Source organism: Brugia malayi (assembly GCF_000002995.4).
Source record: "Brugia malayi strain FR3 genome assembly, contig: Bm_v4_ChrX_scaffold_001, whole genome shotgun sequence".
NCBI lineage: Eukaryota > Metazoa > Nematoda > Chromadorea > Rhabditida > Onchocercidae > Brugia > Brugia malayi.
Window position 1 is genome coordinate 22,765,834 of NW_025062479.1, and position 14,226 is coordinate 22,780,059.

Below are 14,226 nucleotides of genomic sequence, written 5' to 3' on the forward strand. Positions count from 1 at the left end.
AACGTGGAATTTAAAATCATAAAAAAACACAAGATGTGTCTTTTACTTTGTCGAAATTATCAAGTCTAACGAAATCGGATCAATCAAATCAAGTAACCAATGATCTGGTACCATCAAATGTCAAAAAAAAAATCCGATTCCGATGTAAGCCTTACCATTAATTTAAAATACATAAAAAGAACAAAACTGAAGAAATGAAACAATAGTCCTTCCATTCACAATCATAATCGAAATGAATGAAGAATGTAAATTACATACATCAAGTAATTTTTATAAATTTTTTTCTTCAAATTTAAATATAATTCTGGAAACAACGCAAAGAACAAAAACGAAAAATCCTCTCCCTATTATTCTCAGGCTAATCTCATCTCATCTATGAATAAATTATTAAAAAAAAAAGAACACAACTAGTCTAAAGCACGCCTATTGTAGAGAAAAGATAATGCTATGGAACCATCTGAAACCCTACCACTTTGGAAATTGTTCACAAAAAATTTTGAAAATAGCTGAAGAAAAAAAAAGATGCAAATTACAACACTATTTTTTCATAATTTGCAGAAATCACAAGAATTTCAAGAACTAAAAAGGCAAGAAAAATTAACACACTGAAAAACCTTATCTTGTAAAAAGATCAAAATAAAAAAATGATGCAAACAAATGTTTGAGTACTTCAATTTAAATTTTCCAATTCTAAAAATTGATATTGAGGGAGCACCATCTTCGATAACACTTTTTAACTTTACTGATAAATGCATATTTGATAACACATTCCAGCAAAAAAAAAGAAAAAAAAAACAACATGAAAACAGAAATCAGAATACAACAAACAAATTTTCATGACTAAAAGAATCGATCGCACAGTTTCCGACTGAACGCTCGATAATGAGGTCGAACTGAAACATTCCCCATAAAAGGGTGACACAATCACTACTAGCTCTTCTGTCAGTCAAATTCTAACAAAAAAAAAAAAACAGGAAATATAAATTTTGTACCAAATTTATTTTGAGCAGTGCTAAAACATTCTTAACCATCTCTTTTAGCAAAAAAAAAAAAAAAAAACCATCCTGATAACATAAAATAAATTCAACTTTAATTCAATATCATTTTCAAATGAGAAAAGCCCTACCGGCCCGACCTCAATCGGCAAGTTGAATTTCAGAAGATTATTTTATGAGATTTACCAAAAACAAAATCATTTCATAAAGATGAAAAAAAGGAAAAATAAAGAAGAAACGAAAGCAAGAAAGAAGGAAAAAAACTCAACTCTTTTTATTAAATAAAAACTGCACATATAACTGTCAGGACAAAACCATCCGGTAGCAAAATAATATTTGTGGGAAAAAATAGATGGGAAAAAAGTGAATGCAGAAGATAAAGGAAACAATAAGAGATGGAATGCACTAGAAATGATTCTCTCTTACTTCTTCGCTTTTTTCCCAGCTGTTTTCAATTCATATTTCGCTTTTTCTTCCAATAATGTATGCATTTGTGATTCGATACGTCGTAATTCTTCTTCAAAATTCTCGCTAATCTTTTTGGCTCGTAAATTTAGCTGCAATATGCAACAAAAAATTAAATTAGAAAAATCGAAATAATTTGTAAACTTCCCACAAACAAAGCAACAATAATATCATATTTTAAGTTTGGAAAGCGGGAAATCAACTTTTCACAATAATAATTCACGAAATTTCTGGAGAATAATTTAAAGAAAGAAAAAAGAAACTAACCAATTCTTCCCTTCTTTTCATTTCTTCTTCCTTCTTCTTGACACGTGTAGCGAATTCATCACGGAAAACAGTATCTCTATTTGCCATTTCATCAATGAATTCACGCTGCTTCTATAAACAATCATATGTTATACTAGACATCACTAAATAAAAAGATGCTACCAACGAGAACATTACTTATAAGTCGTCTAAACAGAAGTCCTACTTTTGTGTAATCATATTGTTACCGAAAAATTCTCAACCCTATACCGACTCTCCTTTTTTGCTTCTCCGTTTAATTGCTAAATGTTTAAATGACAATATGAATGCTTTTGTGGAATCAGAAAACAGAAAATGAAAAGTTCGGATACATACCTAATTTGTCGTAAAGCAATAGAGATAATTCATACTTGAATTATTCTTCCTAAATGTTAACTAAGCTATTCAGTTAAATGCTGCGTACTCGACTGCTCTACAATTTTGAAAGAACAACGCCGAAAGTAAGTTATTAAATAATACTAGCTACAAAAAAGGCAAACTCATACAATGCAATCATTTTTACTGCAAATTTATGAGATAAAAAACCTGTGCGAAAGCTTCCATCATTTTAGGTCCTGTATCACCATCACCAAACTTCATTGCACGTAAACGTTCACGACGATATGCTTCATACAGTACTCTATGTGTCCGCTCACGCAATGCATCCACGTTCGTGCGCAATACTGCCTCACGTAATTTGACAAAATCGCAGTGTTCCTCATTTTCGACTATAATTTGAAAACATATTTTAAATTACTGAAAGTGTTTTACTATGAGTAAATTCAGTTTAGAACTAAAATAGCCAAGAAATTAATTAAGATGTATCCATGTGTTCAAATTAACATGGATGACAATTTTTTGAACGAAAATCATTAAAAATAATATTTCAAACATTTACTTCTCTCACTGATCAGGTTAATTTCAATAATTGCACCAAATACTTATTTCTCTTCTATCTCACGCAAATTTGCAAAAAATAACACATACCTTCAACCATTCCCCAAGGATAACGACGTGCTCGAACCATCTTACCGTTCTCTTTTTTAACAAAATCAGTACTGCCCACAACAGCATATGGCACAAGCTGATTTAATTCCGTATTTATTGCTCGTACCGTCTCGTCGTCAGTCGGAAACTGATAGATGGGAATATTGTGACTTCGTAACTCACTTAAAATCTATAAAAACCATGGGAAAATAAAGAATCAACGAAAACCTTAAATTATCAGGAACATAAAAAAGCTTTCAATATTCAGAGTTGTGCATTTTTTCTAATGCTGGTAAATACAAAATCCTTCCTTCAAGCGTTCATTTTAATTCGATCAGTTTTATCAGCGATGTATAAACGAAAGAAAAAAAAAAGTTTAATAAAATCGAAATAAAACCTATAAGTTTTTAGAGGAAAGAAATGCGCATGTCCACAAGTATATTATTATGTTCATGACTACTACGTAGTTGCATCCGCATTTAAGTAAACAACAAGTGATATGTGAAAGTGGAAATGATCGAAGTGAAACAAATAATCATAGCACGAAAGAGAATAAAGAAAATCATTAAAGTTATAATTCTTGATAGTTGTTGGAACATATTTTGGAATATTTTAAATATTATATATGTATAAATGGTAACGTACTTTGCTTTTGAATCTTATAAGTTCATCTTTGCAGGTGGTATCAGCTTTTGCAATCACGGGTATGACATTGACCCGTTCTGCAAGCCGTTGCAGTGTTACGACATCGAGTGCTTTGAGTCTGAAAAGAGGATAATGTAATCTTCATTCAAATAAGTAAATTAATTAAACAAATAAGTTAATTGAATGAAAAAATAAACAAATAGTAATCAATTAAATAAAAAATTGATTATATAAACATATGGAGTCTAAGTGCATTAACCAGAATGAGAACCCCTCTACACCTACAATACCCTAGGAAATCTTCACAAATTTTATCACAACCTTGAAAAAAGCTTAACGAAATAAGAGTTGAGTTTAAATGTCTTATGATCCATATGTTTTTAAGTCTTCCAATTTTCCAAAACCATAAAATTAATTTGGAAAGGAAAGATGCATAGGATTCTAATCTTCGCATAAATTCTTATCAACAACATGATACAATGTTTGGCATTTAAAAGTGATAAGGTTAATTAGCATATGGTAGAACAGTATTATGAACAGTTTCGGGAAATTTTATAATCCTAAGAGAAAACTTCCAGAATTCAGACGTGTAACCAGCTTTAGAAGTGTAGACAAGAGTTAAAATACAAAGGTATATAATTCAGCCTAATACTCCACACATTAACTTAATATTCCACATATAATTTATGCAAAGAATCTTTCTCCTCATTTCGAGAAAACGTGTTATCTTGTGAAGCGTATTTGTATTTCGAAAGTGATTTTAACTATAATTTAGATCAATTTTTTTGTTCAAGCAAGCGTATTTTATAGGGTGGGAATGCTTGTCAGAAACGGTTGAAAATATTAAGAAATATGAAAACACTTCCTCCTGAGCACTAGAATATCATGAAAATGTCAATATACCCTACCCGAGGAATATCTTACCGTAACGAGACAACGAATTAGATGAGAAAGTTGAATATTAAGGGTAAGTGATCCTTATCAGATAATTTATTTACATGTGTTTTTTCCAATCCTGATTTACAGGATTTTTCCAACTTCGAATGAATACCCGTATATGCCTCAGTACGGCACTATGTCGTAAAGGTGAAAAAGAGCTAAAAAAGAAATAAGAACAGTAAAGTGACAACAGCAATAAAGATTAAAAAAAACTTCTCCCAAGTGCTGTGAAAGAATTGTCATCTTAAGAAAAAATAACTGGAAAGTACGCAGTTATGAATAAGTTGAATGAAAATTACTTCATAAACGAATCCCTTATCTTACTGATAAAACAAAAGAAGAGGAATCACAATCAAAACTTCAGAAATACAAACATTTCAACCATTTTAAATTTTCAGGAGGAGATTTTCCTCTTCCACTTCATGGTCATTTGTTATATTTATGAAAGAACTGACTGATTAACATACGACATTATTTAATCAAAAAACGTAAATTGGATAACATGAAATGCCAATGCCATACTTGGGCAGACCACCCTCAAAGCAAAATCATAGAATAGAAGAGGGAGAGGACACGATACAAAGAATAATGGAATAATGATGCCATTTCTTCTCCAGCAACGATCGGTAGGTACAAACAGCCCTTACAGAAATAAAATAATCAAGAACCACAAAGAACATGAACAAAGACAAATATTTGTTTTTCTGAAAGCGAGGGAAAAGTACTGGATAGATGATAAAGTGTAACTATAATATGTTGACAGTATCAAATCATACTGTTCCATTCAGTGTAATTCATGGTAGAGTGCACTCATATATGATTGCTTCCCTTAATAAAAATATGCAAATGATTTTAACGATTTTTTGCTATATTAAACGTCAAGAAAACCGAGTTAAACAACGACCTATCGCATTAAGATACAAATATATTACTGGAAATTTTTGACTAATTAACTAAAAGATTTGTAAAAGCTATTATTTATTAGAAAAGACGCAAACGCCCTACATTCGGCAATGCGCTTTTAAGAAGGAACAAATGATTTCCCAGTATCTAATTTCATATACAAAAAAAAAAAAAAAAAAAAACCAAATAAGGAAAGGAAATGAAGGAAGTCAGCGGAAATGTGAACCTCAATTTGCTTTACATATCATTCAAAATTGTGACACAGGAAGTAAAGAAACAACGTTAGTGTGAGCCTTAATATTTTAATGTGACAAAATTCATCACATTTAAACTATTCAAAGAACCGGTTACCTCATATAAAAAAGCCAAATAAAGAAAAAAAATTTTTGAAATATATGATGAAAGGGCTGTTTCTTCATCCCGCCTTTCTTCTTCTGATGAATAGGCAACACGACAGTTCAGTTAGACATTCAAATTAAGAAAGGAATAGGGAAGGAAAGAAGAATGGTTAAGTTTTCCTAAAAAAAAAAAAAAAAAGAGTGATACGGTAGATGGAGAATGATGGCCATCTGCATCATAAGGACAATAAGTCCAGATGGCATCGAAAATGATACGATACAAATCATCAGAAAAAAAATTTGAAAAAAATGTAAAAAAGAAAGAAAATGCTTTAATTTTGGCAGCGATTCAATGTTTTCCTCATTAAATTCTCATCTTTCTGTTAGATAAACATAATCAAAAAACAAATATGTCCAATGCATCATAGTAAATCTCTCGAAAGTCCCAAAAATATATGATTTAAAATCATTCTAGTCAATATAACTGCTAATTGCTACATTGTTAATATACAGCTATATTTACAATAGACATGCGATATATAAATATATATAGTCCGGCATTTAATAATACATTGTCCAACGGAGCAAATATTTGAAATTGGAATGTCAATCGATCTTGAAAAGTATTTTAGACGAAAATATATCTTTATCCTAGTTAAGCATCTTGGCTTTCGACAGATTCGCATCCTTTGCACAGCTCAGCAAATCAGAATTTAATCATTTCTTTTTTTTCTTCTCTTTTTGCACGGTTAAGTATAGACGAAGATGGACAAAATTTCAATTTAATATACATTACTAAAGTAAGATAAAGAAGATATCGTTCCTTGCTAAAATTAAAATTTGGGTTAAAAATGCCGCAAAGATTACAGTACCATCCACTCATATATATGAGGGTTGAATTCTTTCAGTCCATCTTTTGATGTGATGATTATCAATAGATGTTGAACTAAGAAATGGGTTAGATTTTTCTTCAGTAATAATTTCGATTAGCAACTCACTCTAACAATAACAGCAACATAAGAAAACATTTTAACCTTGAAAAAAGAGGAACGAAAGTTCAATAAAAACAAACGGATGGGAAATTTTGATAACATATAGAAACTGAAGATGCAAAAAAAGAAAGAGGAAGGAAAAACCTATCAAATTTAAGTTTAATTTGTTCGGCAGTCGCATAACTTGAAAAAAAAAAAAACGAACAAATAATATCATAGTCAAGCAAACGGACAAAAAAAAATCTTGGGAATGAAAACAAAAAACCCACGAAGTTATTCATAAAGGTATGCCATTCACATGATCAAAAAAAGAAGATTGATTGTTTTTAATCATCTGGCAGATGCTGGGAAAAAGTGAAAAAGAAACAAAGCTGGGAAAACGTTTTATCACACACAACCACTATATATAACTATGTGTGAGAAATACGTCCAAGCAAAAAAATTTCCTAAAACTATCCCTCTGTTTCTTATCTAGAAAAGTAAATGGCTAATTTCGTTTATAAATTAACCCCCATAATGAACAAAGCAGAATAATGAATATGCAAACCCATGTCCTGTAGGTGATATGAAGTAAAGACAAGCGTGGATACGTGTATCATCGTAATAATCCAAACAACGTTTGATTTTCAACTCTTCTTTTAAATATTTTTCGAATTGTTCATTAATAAAATCAACGATTACTTGAGCGCTGAAATGAAGCAACAATTGCTTGCATAGAATTCAAACATACTTTTGATGTAGGATAAACAATCTATTTATTTCTTTCTAAATTTCTATCTCTCTTCAAACTTAAATGTAGACAGAATTATCTATCTACTGTAGTCTATTGTAGTAGTAGATGCCGATTAGACACTACTTTACTGCCACGAAATAACTCGCTTTTTTTATAAAGCTTGTCAGACAGTATAATAAGAGAACATCTATACTCCTAAAACCTTGTTTAAGACCTCCTTTATTTCAAACATACTTGCAGTATCTTCATTTTTCAGACACAGTTTGAGAATTAAAAGTCATGTAGTTTAATAACAGGCGCTATTATGCTTCACAAACGAGTACTTCGTACATGTATATAAATCAATTTGCATAAGAGATGTATATGTTAATGCCGACCTTTTATCTTTATCAAGCTGGTCACCAAATCCAGCTGTTTCAACAATGGTCAACTTGAGCCTAATTCCACCTTCCACAACATCTAAACACAAATAATATTATAAGTGGAATATTATGAACAAGATGATGCTGTGAAATAGCAATTACAACGAGCTTACCATAAGTCCTGGAAAGTAGTTCTACAGTCTTAAGTTCATTATTACAAGGATGAAATTCAAGTTTCATATTGAACAGAGATTCGATCAGTGTTGTTTTACCCATGCCTGTTTCACCAACACACATCAGATTGAATTGAAACCTAAAAACTACTTACATAAATTGGTAAGAAAAGAAATATTCACTGAGTAACTAGAGCAAAAAACTTTAACTGCATTTTACTGCACCAATCCAAGTGATGCATTAAATTTCAAAGGAATCTATTTAGTTTATATAATGATTTAACACTTAAGGATGAGAATAGAATTCCATAGAGAATTAAGTCTAGCTGTTTTTCACAATTACCCTCGTTCAGTGCATTTCCGAACCAACTGATGCGGAAGCGAATCAAATCCAACATGCCCATTCAATTTCAGTGTCCGAAATTCCTCTGTGGTACTTCCAGATACATTAAATTTTTCTGTAAAATCATAAATTATTACAATTTTTGTCTTCTTTGAAATAATTTTGTTGTTCTACGACAATTTTAATATCCTGGTTTTAAGATGTTTACGATGACTCTCCTAAAATCATTTCTCTTTCGATTAATAACGAAACGAAGACAAAGATGAAACCCCATTTGTATGGTAGCCAATCTAAATCTTACATAATTTCTTTTTTCTTGTGAAAGAAAGACATTCCTCATTTCATTATCAGTAATAGTGTTTTTATAAGAGACCATAATGCTCACGGATCTTAGCAGTGAGTGACGTGTCCTCTATGCTTATACTCTTCTTATGGCTAGGAGAGATACAGCAAAGATATTGCGGGAAACAACCAGATGGGAAACGAGAAATCATGCCTTTTGGGACGAACTTTGCATCCGTTGTTTCATGCTTGCTAGAATCTTGAGTTGAACCTGAAGCTGAAGTTATAGTTGTTAATGTCCTCTTGTGGATGCCATTGGAAAAACTTGATGATATCGGTGAAGATCCACTATCACCATTTAGTAACTTAAGCTGGGAATTTTTCAAATGAGTTGGAATTGGTGGTAGCGGTGGTGCAGGTGGAGCCTGAAATCATTTTATATGTCTATGTCATATAAAAGAATATCAAATGTTTCAGTCAAAAAAAAAAAATTTTACGCTAATTTTGTCTGACATAAATTTACCAACTATAAATGTGAATTTACACTCTAGTTTATTTGCTTTGTTTTGCTAAAAGATAGTACTACGGCAAATTCTTTTTTTATCTTGAAATTATTTTCAAAAAACTAACCGCCATTGGCTTCCTCGACTCCATCATATCGTTTGTTTTTGGTAAAACTTTCTGAAATTCGTTCGATTCAACAGGCAAAATGTCGGTGTGCACTTTACTCTCAACAACTTCTGATTCTAATGATATTTGGCTGCTAATATCTTCTTTTCCACGTAAAACTACCAAATTTCCAGGAGATAATCCTGCAAATTTACGATAAATACATTAATTCAAATTGAAAAAGAAAAGAAAACGCAAAAACATTTCGAAAAAATTCACCCAACAAATTAAATTTGTAATATGAATCAATTGGAATAGTTCAACAAAATTAAACCAAATAATTGGCGGCATAAGAGAGGTCCTACAGCGAAAAATATCATTTCAAAAGGAAAAAAAAAATCAATTGGTCACCAAATTGATGTCAGTAAACGATAATGAATTCAGCGATGCACAAGATGGTTCATTTTTATTGGTTTTACTAAATGAATTAATTGCAATTAATCAAATATCTTAATTAAATTATTTAAATTGATTATAAAAAAAAAATCGGAGAATTCCGGAACTTCCTTTTCTTTCTTTTTTGAAAATTTGTAAATTAGTGTTTGTGATTAATTAATTTCCTGCTTGAAAAATATCAAAACTGTTCTTTTTTCATTTCTTTTCACAAATCATACAATTGTATGAATGAAGTAAGAAGTTTAAAATCTATGAATTTACAGAGAACTTTATGCTTTTATTCTTTAAATGGATTTAAATAGATCTCTTTAAATTTAAATCTCATTAAACTGTTTAAATGGATGAGATAAGTGGATCGGAATAAATTTATAATCAATTCGCACCAGCACTTTATTCTGTAATGGTCAAATGATTTTGTTTTGTTTGCATATTTTGTTTGCATCTTTCAGAAAGCAATGAAATATGAATTATAGGTTAAATTCATAAATTTCATAATAATGATATAATAATAAAATTTCAAAGACTATATTTTGAGCTGAACTGAACTGAACTGATAGATTTTATTGTCTAAAAAATTGATTCAAACCTAACAATCTATGAGTATTTATTATGGTAAGCGAATTTCATATTAATTAGAACGAATGTGTTAGTTTGATTGGAGGAAATTGTTAGAAAGAGCTAAATGATAATTCAAAAAAAGAAACTTACTGCACTGCATTCTTACATTCTGATAAACATTAATGAATACTCAACTAATACACTTAAGATTTAAATTTAAAAGTATACAACTAGAAGCTTAAATATGACCTTGTGCAGTATACGACGGTTTTGATGAAAGTTGTCTTTGCTGATATCCAGCAATGATACTACGAACCGATGTCCGCTCCAGATTGTTACTACAACTAGTTTCACCGTCAAGTCGATTAATCTGTAACACATATACACGCGTTATATAACAAATGACAACTAATGTAACTTGTAATATTGTCTAAACATATTTTAAATTCCCTTTTATAATTTCATTTTACACTAACAAACTACCACCGAATATTGTAATTTTTGTTACAAAATGATTTGAAATAAAATTGAAGTATTTCCTAAGTAGTGCTATTTTTTTTATAAGTTTGGCATTGATAAATGTTTTGGAATTATTTTTCTTCTAATATGAATAAGATCATGTGATTTGATTTGAATAAATTTATGTAAAATATCATTGAAATTTTTCAGCATTATAACTCCAAAAAAAAAAAAAAAAAAAAACAAAAATGTTTAAAGAGAGACTGAATATTTATATCAATAATTTTAATTAAAAAATATTGAACATAACTGAATATATAAGAGAAAATGATAATATAATCTTCATATAAAGGTTAAAAATCAATGCTTTAGCTATTATTTTTCACATTTTCTTTTTTCACATTTACTATCAATAAAAAAGAAAATGATTGCTCTTTAGAAAGATAAAAGACGATCAATTGAAAGTCGATCAGTTGAAACTAGAAACAGAAAATATCCTAGAAAAGGCTATCCAAAATATATTCAGATCTCATGTCAATCTATCTTATCCGAAATCAGAATGAACTTAATCTTATCTACTGATAATTTTTCCATTTGATAATTTCGATAAAGAAAGCTTTCTAATGTCCTAGAAGAGAATTAATGAAAGCACTTGGTTCCTTTTCTCTAAACTTCAGAAACTTAGATGAATTAGTAAGGCCTAATAATAGTTCTTTTAATGACTTATCGATAATAAAATACCTTTTTTAGAATTCTTCTATCGTGATCACTTATTTCCGATTCTCTCGTAGCAGTAGTCCAGTTTGCTGTTTTTGATTTCTTGTTTAGGACTAACTAAAAATAAAATCAAAAATAACTTTGGTAAATTAAAATTTGGTGCAAGAGGTTGAAAACTTAAAACCTTTTATATTATTATAAATGTTACATAAGATGGAATATAACTTAAAATACTATTTGTATATCGATCGATAGGAAAAATAAAATAACTTTGAAAAATATGTAATTTGCTTTAAAATGATTGAATATGTAGTAATTAAAATTATGGTATGACAAAATTTAAAATGATCATAAAAATGATTTTCTTTACTACTAATATCCTTGTTTAGTGCTCAATGAAGACACCTACCTTAGTTATAATTTCTCAGTCCCTTTTTTATTTTTCTATAATCACAACAAATGCATAAGTAATTGATTGTGCAATGATTTATACATTAATATTAATTTTTAAAATTCTTTGACTGTAAAAAAAAAAAAGAAAAAAAAAAGACGATGATATGATGAATTAAAGGAATCGCATAACAGTGTTAGGCAATTTCATTCTTTTTCCTTTATTCAAATTAGTGTTAAAAAAAAAAAAAAAATTATCAATTTCTACGCAGCAAAATATATGAATGGGCAATAAGACACTAATAAAATCTTTAAGATTTGTTATGACAATAATAAAAGCATTAAAAAAAAAAAAACGAATTATTCAAAAATAAATAGCGAAATTTTTGAAAAAATTAAATTTTTCTTTTTCTTTCGATCTCAATTCGTCAATCTATTCCATCTAACAATGATAGATGATAAATAACTGAATGAACAATTTATAAGTGTTCTGCAGCAGATGAAGCATAATCGGATCCGAAATATAATTTCAATTTCAGGAAAAACGATGATTAAATAATTCCAATAAAATTTTGATTTATCTTTAAGAAAAGATAAACTTCTTGAGAAAATATGAAATGTGCTTACTTCTTCTGTATATGTATATCACGTATATATTACGTTTATGTCACGTCATTTGTATCAAATAAAAGTGCAAAACAATGAAAATTTAGAAAGTTCATTCTTTAAACAAATAATTACAGGAAATAGCAGTAACATTAAATAATCATACATAAGCAAATAAGAATATTTAAATAAAATTTTTTTATATGAACCACTACTATTTATAATAGTACACATAAATGTATATTTATCCAAATCCATTAAATAAATGAAAATACTAACTAAAAAATTAAAATAATATTTAAATAACATTTCAACATATATCCACAAAACTTAGCTTTTCAAGATCAAAAAAAAAAACCGCAAAATACCTGGGAAAATATCAAAAAGATGAGAGAGAGAGAGAGAGAGAGAAAATTAAAATTTCTAACCTTATGTTTTGGTAGTTTTGTGCATAGCAAATTCATACAGTTGCATTCCATAATGAGCCAATAAAAACTTTTTTTTTTTTTTTTTTTCAAAAAAAAACGGAAACGGAAATAAGAAAAAAGAAGAATGTTTTTTTTTTGTTTTGTTTTGTTTTAAAATAAATTTAAATTTGATGATTTTCTCGTAAATAAAAAAAAGAAGGCAATAGTAGAAGTTACGTGTGAAAGAGGAAATTACGTGTAAGAGAGGAAATTACGTGAGGTATTTGATGATATGTGCAAGATGAAAAAAACTCATCCAAATAACGCAAATATCATTGAGAAGAAAAAAGACAAAAAAATGATTTATTGATTGATAATATATATGCTTGAATAGAATTATTTGCATACTGTGTCGAACGCTGTTTATTTGTTTGTTTGCTTTTTTTGTTTTTGTTTTTTTTTTTTTTTTTTTATAGATTTACTCAAATTTTTGAAATTTGCATAAATTTTTTTTCAATTTTTTCATGTAAATTTTCCATTTTTTAAAACATTAAATTTTTTCATTTATAGCTAATCGAATTAATAAAATTAAAAAGGTAAAATGTTTATAAAAGATAGTAAATTAATGAACAAAATTATCTTCATTGATTGTAATTTCTAGTTTTTCATTAATAAAACTTATTGGAGCTGTTATGAGGATGATTAATCTCAGAAGTTTTACTTCAAATTAATTGTTATTAAAATTTAAATTACTCTCAGATATTATTGATCCAAAAAATGATAGCTAGTTAAATTTGGCTTACAATTTTAAATTATACGATATCATTTTTCTATTGGGTTTTTTAATCTTTATAAAAAAAAGAAAAAGTCAATATTTTGTAAGAGTTAGAGAAAAAGCTGAAAAATATAATGATTGAACTTAATCGATCAAAAGTTTTTTTTTAAAAAAAAAAACAAAAATATCACTCTTTTTTTTATTTGTAACATAAAAAGAATAGTTAATAGATGAAGAAAACGATCTTTTCGAAAAAATATGATAAGTGATTATGATTAGCTATCAGTGAGTAAATGATTAGCTACCAGTGATTATGTGAAATTTTATACTGCATTATTATGATAATAAAAAGGGTCATAGTTCAAAGCATAATTGAATTTTCCCCTTTTTTCCTTTTTAGCTTTTACTCAGCACGAAACATCGCCTTCTCTATAAATACTTATTTGAAGATCTTATCTTATCAGTATTGTTTTATCATATACCTCTTATCACTCCTCAAAACAAATGTATTTTTTTCTTTAAATTATTCTATATATTTTTTTAAAACTATTCTATATTTCCTCTTTTTTACCTTAATTTCTTATGCATTAACATTAATTTTCAATCTCTCATTAACTTTCATCAGATCTAATTAATAAATGCGAAAAAAAAAAAAGAAAGTTATCTGTAATTTCAAGAATTGAAAGCTATCAAAGTTGGCTTATGATAATAAATACTATGGAACATTCTTATTTAATATAAATTTTTTGAAGTAATTTTAAACAGAAATAAAAAAAAAGTTGCAAATAATATACGAATAAAAAAAAA

The 14,226-nt window shown here is 28.5% G+C and overlaps 1 protein-coding gene across 1 annotated transcript; it reads right to left on the reverse strand.

The window, feature by feature from the left end:
• Nucleotides 1-1,417: 1,417 nt before the first annotated feature.
• Bma-unc-61 (Cell division protein) lies at nucleotides 1,418-12,701 on the reverse strand (the record flags this gene model as incomplete). Its single annotated transcript, XM_043075814.1, has 14 exons — nucleotides 1,418-1,552; nucleotides 1,728-1,838; nucleotides 2,292-2,473; nucleotides 2,733-2,922; nucleotides 3,378-3,495; nucleotides 7,097-7,237; nucleotides 7,660-7,741; nucleotides 7,818-7,957; nucleotides 8,161-8,275; nucleotides 8,645-8,867; nucleotides 9,073-9,254; nucleotides 10,315-10,435; nucleotides 11,266-11,358; nucleotides 12,666-12,701. 14 exons carry the CDS (start codon nucleotides 12,699-12,701, stop codon nucleotides 1,418-1,420), a joined length of 1,869 nt encoding a protein of 622 aa, XP_042931748.1.
• Between the last annotated feature and the right edge of the window lie 1,525 nt (nucleotides 12,702-14,226).